General features: G+C 47.2%; 1 protein-coding gene across 4 annotated transcripts in view; it reads left to right on the top strand.

Annotated features, from left to right (window-relative positions):
- The window catches only part of Sergef (secretion regulating guanine nucleotide exchange factor), a 203,174-nt gene that overhangs the window by 76,341 nt on the left and 118,923 nt on the right, over positions 1 to 7,910 (top strand). Inside the window, exons 10-11 of one of the 4 annotated variants that reach the window (XM_029480147.1) lie at positions 2,691 to 2,794; positions 3,471 to 3,541. The exons of the other annotated variants lie outside the window; for them this stretch is intronic. Coding sequence (XP_029336007.1) covers positions 2,691 to 2,794; positions 3,471 to 3,519 — 153 coding nt within the window. The 3' untranslated portion in view covers positions 3,520 to 3,541. Of the gene's footprint in view, positions 1 to 2,690; positions 2,795 to 3,470; positions 3,542 to 7,910 lie in introns of those variants that run through there. 4 annotated transcript variants of the gene reach the window in all.

Below are 7,910 nucleotides of genomic sequence, written 5' to 3'. Positions count from 1 at the left end.
TTGTCTGTCACTATACCAGTACCATGCAGTTTTTATCACAACCCTCTTCCGGTCATTAAAATTTTAAAATGTATATTCTGTCTGCATATCTGTCTGTGTATCACTTGTGTGCAGTGCCCAAGTAGGCCAGAAGGGGGCATAGATGCTCCTAGGACTGGAGTTGTGAGGCTCCGTGTGGGTGCTGAGAATTGAACCGGGGTCTTCTGGAAGAGCAGCCAGTGCTCTTAACTACTGAGCCATCTCTCCAGCCCTGAGCAAGATGTGTGGGCTTTCTTTAACTACAGTCCAACTCTACAGAAAACTTGCTTCTCCAGTGCAGACACTGCATTATTGTATTTTTTAGTGTTTAACATCATCTAATGTGCTGAAAGGGGACTGCTTTTTGCTCCTAAAATTAGACTTTGACATAGACTTTTGCCCCAGAAAAACAGGCATTTGAGAATCAAATAGTTGCATTGAAAGTTTAGTAGTTAAAACTCAGTGTCTTGTTTCCCGTTGCTGTGAGAAAGCACCCAAGCAAGAGGAACTTGTGGGGAAGGCTCATTTCAGCTCACAGTTCGAGGGTGCACTCCATCTTGCCCCCATGGTTGGCAGTGTAGGGTATGGAAGGGGTCAGAGTGGCAGGAGTTTGAAACAGGCTGGTCACATGGTATTCAGATTCAGGACAGAGAGAAGGGGTATGCAGACCAGAGCTCAGCCCACTTTCTCCATGTTCTATAGCCCAGCATCCCCACGCGGGGGTAGTCCCAAGACACCAGTCTCCTATGAGCACATTTTGTTCCATGGTTGTTCATATATTTAAAAACTTAATGACCCTTTATGTTGTGGCCACTGATTGAATTAATATCCATAAACCACTTCATTGTTCTGTATGCCCTCAGCAAGCTTACTTGACAGTGACTACATCTCCAGCTTCTCTGGACCTCCATTCCCACTCAGCTGTCCTGACAACAGAGAGGCCCTTACAGTAGCTCTGGGCAGAAACCAAGCACTCACCGCTGGCAGGGGTCAGGGCATGGCTGGAGACTTCTTCACCAGCCCCTTTCCCTTAGACCAGTCATTAATTTATCATTCAGGGCTCAGACAATCCCAACTTGAGCAATGTCCCGTGTGTTCCCACATGTTTATTTCATCTTCCTTAAAGGTCTTCCTACATTTTTTTTTTAAATTTAGTGACTGCAGTGGTTAATCCCCATTGTCTATTGGAATGGTTCTCTCTCCCTCCCTCCCTCCCTCCCTCCCTCTCTCTCCCCACTTGTGTGTGTGCATATACAAATGTGCATGTATTCTTTTGATATTTACTTATTTTTATTTTTCATTAGTTAATTTATTAATTAAGTTATATTCGGTTGCAGCCCCCCCCCCCCCCTCCTTCTGGTTTCACTCTCTCAAATCCCTCCCCCATTACCCCTTCCCCTTCTCCTCAGAAGTCACACCACCCCGGGACTTCAAATTGCAATAGGACTAAGCACATCCCCTCCTGCTGAGGCCCAACCAGGCAGTCCAGCTAGGGGAAGAGATCCAATGGCAGGCAACAGAGTCAGAGACAGCCCCTGCTCCAATTGTTAGAGGATCCACATGAAGACTGAGCTGCATATATGTTACAAGTGTGTAGGGGGCCTAGGTCCAGTCCCTGCGTGCTCTTTGGTTAGTGATTCTACTTATTTTTATTTTATGCATGTGGGTATTTTGCCTTCATGTATGTCTGTGCACCATGTGCATGCAGTACCTGCAGAGGCCAGAAGAGGGCGTTGGACCACCTGGAGTTACAGAGTATAGTGAGCCACCATGCGGATATTAGGAGTCAGCCAGTACCCTTAACCACTGAGCCATCTCTCTAGTCCACCATTATTATTATTAATTATTATTATTATTAATTTTTATTATCATTAGACTTAGTTGACAGCTGAGTTCTGTGGTGTTTGGCTGCTCCAGGGCAGGAATTTTGAATATTGGCCTGCATTGGGGTTATTCTGAGCACTTGTTAAAATAGCTTGCTCAAATCCCAGAGTTTCTGTTTCACTTGATTTGGAATGGAGCCTGAGAAATGATATCTACCAAGGTCCAGGCCTTCCTAGTGCTGCTGGCCTGAGCCCTGTGCTGAAAGCCCTGCCCAGGGTTACCTGGTCTGCGCTGGAGCTCCTGGGCAAGATTTTTTTTTTTTTTTTTTTGGTTTTTTGATACAGGGTTTCTCTGTGTAGTCCCGGCTGTCCTGGAACTCACTTTGTAGACCAGGCTGGCCTCGAACTCAGAAATCCGCCTGCCTCTGCCTCCCGAGTGCTGGGATTAAAGGTGTGCGCCACACGCCCGGCTTCTGGGCAAGATTTTGAGCTGTCTGCTCTTCAGTGCAGGTGCACATAGACAGAAATTTCTGGAGTGTGGACTGAGTTCCAGAGTGCTAATGTTTCACTGCTTGGACTGTTTGACCTCTAAAGTCAGATTTTGTTTAAGGACTATATTCATATTACTTTGTTTCTGTAGCTCTCCAAAATAGGTAGGGCAGTGAGCTGGATGTTGGGTGATGTTTGAGTGGGGGTGGGGTGCATTGCAAGCCTGGCATATCAAACATCAGTTCTAGGCCTTTCGTAAGAACAAAGCCTAAAGTGGAGTACGTTATTGGTTAAATCTGAGCAGATTACATTATCCTCTGTGTCACTGTCTGTGAATTAAGCAGTTTATTTTGCCCCCAGGTTCCTTCCAGTAGTAGCCTGATCTTCCGTGCCGGTCAGCAGTTCATTAAAAGTGTTACTATTATTACAATAGAAAGCAGTCAAAGGAGAGAATTGTTTTCTTGGTAAGTTTTACTTGGCAGTATTATTTATTTGTCTTTGTAGTAACCGAGCTAGTCTTGGAATGAATACCTGAGCGACCAGGCAGGTGACAACCTGTCGCTGCTCCTGGGTGCACAGGTGACAGTGCTATCTACTCAAACTGCAGATGCAGTCAGAGCAGGCACTGTGCGGAACCAGGGCACTGAAAAGACCGAGGAAATACTAGAAATACATTCTTCCTCAGACTGTTTCATCTGAGGTGCGGAAACAGCACCGCGGACATTGCAGTGGTGGGACTGACTCTGCCCATGCAATACGGCTTCAGCTCTTTAAGGGCCCTTAGCGCCATTCTCGTTAAGCCTTTTGGCTTTGAGATGACACTTAGAGAAGAAAAACACTCTTCTGAACTGCACACACAGTAGGTGGCCTGGCTTTGCATTGAGCCCTGTCCTCTGGGCCTCGGCTTGGAGCTGGCCTCATTGCGTAGTGGAGCCTTCCCTTGGCTGGTCCTACTCCCAATTGTGTAGACCTTTAGCCCCCTCAAGAGTTACTTGTGGACAGTAGAGTGTAGGGCAAGCTTTGTATGAGTCGTCTGTGTTCTCCAAATGCCTTTTTTTTTTTTTTTTTTTGGCATGAGGAATTGGCTCTGTCTCCACCATCTTCTCCCCATGACTACAGCCATTTGTTTTCCATCTTTAGGGTAGGGCTGGGCCGAGCGTTCTATGGTCAATCAAATGAAAGGCGGTGAGAGTTTCATCTGCAATCCCATGCCTGAGTCCTGCCTTAATGAGCTCCTGTACGGTTGAGTCCTGCGTTGGTGCTAAGGGTGCTTTCTTGATGGTGAGAGACTTTAGGGTTCGGGTGGGGCCAAGAAGGTACCATCTGTTGAAGGTCTCCTCTATGCCAGCCACCTCTGTGCTATGCTGACAGGACTTGCATAGGGACAGAGCTAATGAGTTGTGACGTTGGGTTCTGATGAGAGTTAGCTGAACTCTGATCCTGTACATACTTCAGTGTATTCAGGGCTTAAGAGTTTTTGCCTGTATGAGCTCCAGCTCTTAAAACTTATTTCCAGGGCATTGATTAATGGTCTGTATTTTAGCCAATACTAGTCACGGGAGAGGCAGACCCCACCTACATACTTTTCCCTATGGGATGGAGAAGACAGATGAGTCTAAAAAATGTCAGAGAAATGATAGGGGCTCAGTGGGTAAAGGAGCTTGCTCTCAAGCCCGAAGAGCCACAATCAAGCCCCAGGAAGCACATAGTGGAAGGAGTGAACTGGTTCTCATAAGTTGTCCTCTGACCTCCACGTGTACACTGTGGTGTTCATAACACCCACACACATATCCCAAGTCCATATACAAAATGCTGCAAAAGAGAGAGGGGTGGGGTGGGGTGTTTTGGGGGGCAGATTTAGAGAGAGAGAATATGAATGGTGGTGTGATATGCACCAGACCAGCCTGATTTCATCCTGGGTAGGGGGTCAGTCAGGGGTGACCTCATGGAGGAGGAGCATTTAAACCAGGCCCAAGACAGCAGAGGTTGAAAGGCCCACGCAGACTGAGGGCAGGAGCACTGTGGAGAGGACCAGTGTTCTACTACCTGCCTGTCACAGTGCCTGGCACTTAATGGTTTTCCCATGGATGTTTGCTGAATGAATATGTGAATGGGATGCTGGGGAAAGCTTTTGCTTCTTACATAATAACTAAAGTTACCTTGCAATGCATCATGGTTCCAAACAGCTTACCCCCAGCTCCTCCCGTCAGCCTGTTTTGGGTTTCTTTCCTATATTTTGAATGTGTATACACACACACACACACACACACACACACACACACACACACGTTCCATCTTTCCTTTATGCTATGGGGTGTCTTCCTACCTCAGAGAGATCAGAAATGGAGCTGTCCTATTGTCTCCTGAGTGGCTGCCCAGAGCACGAGGTTCGGAATAGCAGCCGTGATTTGATTTTTCTCCTCTGGGGAATCTGACAATTGAAAACAAATGTAGAAAGAGCCCCAGAGGAGGTTTTTCGCCCTTAGGGGTATGCGAAACGACAGCACTGGTTATCAGTGCTCTTTGACAATGCAGAGTTATGTAAGCAGATAGGAAATACAGGCTATTCCATCAGTCAACTCGCCTTACTTAAGTGATTTTACACTCAACAAAGTAGGTGGCCCAGAGAGAGTCTGGAACTTTCCCCTTGTAGAAGTCCTAGTTAGTGGCATAGAATTCTATAGGTCAGGGTTCAGCAAATGTTAATCCTCACAGTGAGGCAACAAAACCAAACACCACTCAGTTTCTCAGAAGTATCCTGACCTGAAAATTCAGTTAAGAGCAGCATACAGCATTTCAGGATTGACTAGGCAACAGGGCCAGTTTGTTAGTGTTCTTTGGTACAGGAAATGGTCCAAGCTGTGAGTCCCCATTTCCCCACATTTCAATCTCCCAAACCCCCAGGGTCTTCTCCTTCCTCTCCGGTCCAGCCCAGGATGCTTGGAAGGGCAGTCTTGATGGCCATCAGTGAAATTGAGCAAATGACTTGTCAACTCATCTTTGCCGTTTGGGTTTTCTCATTGCTTGCTTTGTAAGAATTCCTTAAGGAACTGCTGTGAGTGCGTGCGCAGGCCACCATAGCTGGAGTCAGGCTTTGCCACCACATCCTCACAGAAGGCATAGTCCAGATGGGACAGATGAAAGTACAAGATGGTATACCTGCTGATGGGTGCCTGATGAACTCAGTTTGTCACACATACACACACACATCCTGGAAACAGTGCGTCTCAGCGTCTACCAGGGTCAGCTCTCAGTAGCGACCCCCAAGGGCAAGTGTCCTGCTCTCTGCTGATGCTACTCACGGTGGCCTTCCCACCGACTGCAGTGCAGGAGAAGTAAGATTCAAGGAGCACGACAGAGCGTGATCAGCTCTGTCTCTTTGCTTCTTCCATTCTACATGGGGTTGGGAAATCTTGACAGTTGACTCAGGGAGGCTGTCTAGAGCTGTGGCTCATGACTTGCAGAGGGTCTCACAGGTCTCTGCTCATGATTGGTAGGGAAATGAGGTCCTGTACAGTCATGTGATCCTGAAGTTGTGAGCTGGTGGGGAGGTTTTAGTATGTAGAGGTTTCCAGAGCATGGCTTCCAGGCTTGTTAGTTTTGTTGTTGTTGTTGTTGTTGTTTGTTTGTTTGTTTGTTATTGTGTGCTAGTGTGACATCAAGAGCACTTTGAGGAGAGACCCTTTCTTATGTGCTGTAAACATGTCCACAGTGAGAGAACCTAGCCACCCTTCCTCACATTGCTAAGAAATGAGACAGTTAAACTCCGCCCTCGCACAGGGGGTCATGTGACCAAAGCAAGCCATTCTAAGCCCACAGTAGAACACAGGTCAGGCTTCCTGATAACAGAGCAAGTGACCACCTCTCATCTGTAGAGACCTGGGGAGTTGTGTCATAGAGAGCCAGGGACAGACTTCTGGCCTGTCTCTACACCTTACTGGCTGAGGGAGACTTTGTCAGCTCAAGGCTCACCAAGAGGAAAGCAAGGTCTGTTCTGTAAAGCTGATCGGAGTGGCTTCTTCCTTGCTTGCACTTCTTTCCCACAGGACTAGTTTAGCCCTAGCCTCTCCCACCTTGCTGGGCACCTAGTCCCACCCTCCCTGTGGTACCCTACCAGGGGATCCTGGTGAGAGAGGTCTTGTCCATTCCATCCCAGTTGACACTGAGCTTCTTGTAGGGAGGGCTGGCTTATGACTGTGGTGGCCGGAGGTAGGAGGGCTGTGGTTTCTGAGGTGACCTCTTTGCTGATTTTAGAGCTCTGCTCAGTGCCAGCGGGCAGTGTTCCAGGAGAGAAGGCTCTCCAGAGCCACTAATGCTTGCTTCATTCTTTGGTTAGACTTCCGAGCGTAATTAGTATTTTTAAGCCATTTTAGCTAAAGATTTCAAACTTAGAGACTCTTAAAGTTATTGAAGATTTTTCTTTTCTGGAAGACAGCTGAGTTTCAGAGGACCCTGCAGCCTCTCTGCCAGGCACTTGTTCCTTGTTATTAGTTACCGGGCATTCAGTGAATGCCCGTGGTGTGTATTCTTTCTCTAGCTCCTTGTAGAAGATGCCGTAATCACCCAGAGGTGGCCTAGATCTTTCTAGAAGCCCTGTTCCATATGGAGAATGAGCTACCATAGCATATTTTTGTTTTAGATGGATAGGTTTGTTAAAGGACAAAGCAAAGGAAAAGAATTAATAGCAAGAGATGAGCGGCAGACTATGGAACTAAGAATTCCAGGTATCTTTCCAAAGTCACGTGGGAAGTCCCTTTAAGACAGCCAGCTGGGGTTTCTAGTTGAGCGAATCCAGAGCAAAGCAGTGTCTCTCGGAGAAGGCTTCCATGTAAGGAAACAAATAGAGATGACAGCAGCAAATTGGATGGCCGTGATATCTTGCAGGAACTGACAGGGAAGTTGAGTCTGTCTCTCTCTGTCTCTCTCTGTCTCTGTCTCTCTCTGTCTCTGTCTCTCTCCATGGCTGAGAGTCTGGGTTGAACTTCCCATGGTTGAACTTGGCACTGTTGCCCTCTTGCCGCGTGAGATAGCAGTAAAGCCTGCTAGAAATTATTCACTGCCCAGCTGTTCTCAAGTCTTGTGTCACAGAGCTGGGGTCTGGTGGGTGGGATCAGACCTTCTCCAGACAAGGACCTTGGATGACACATGGAAGCAAGCATGCTGGGGTCTGGAATGGGGGTGAGTTTGTCAACTCATGATGTTTTATAACACAATCTACCTTACAGTATAGAATAGTGCATTCAAACCTGCGTGAAGAATTGCATTTGGATCTTAGGAAACTTTGGATTCTGGTTCTGCAGATCCGAATTGGTCTACGCTGGATCTCTAACACGTTTCCAGCAGAGCTGGTGTTGTGGCCTAAGACCTGTGCTTGGGTGGAGGGGCTGTGGCTGCTGAACATCAGGCATAGAAGGGATCTTACAGATGGTTCCAGAAGGAGACAGCAATCCAGAGCAAGACACCAACTTAGCTGAGGTCACACAGTAAATTAGCGGAAGAGAGCAAGACTGAATCCCAGGCTATCCGTTTCTCGTTATGGTATATGTAGCATATGTGTACTTTTCTTTTCTTTTTTTTTTT

This window comes from Mus caroli, chromosome 7, assembly GCF_900094665.2.
Source record: "Mus caroli chromosome 7, CAROLI_EIJ_v1.1, whole genome shotgun sequence".
NCBI lineage: Eukaryota > Metazoa > Chordata > Mammalia > Rodentia > Muridae > Mus > Mus caroli.
This window is presented reverse-complemented; position numbering and strand designations above follow the sequence as displayed.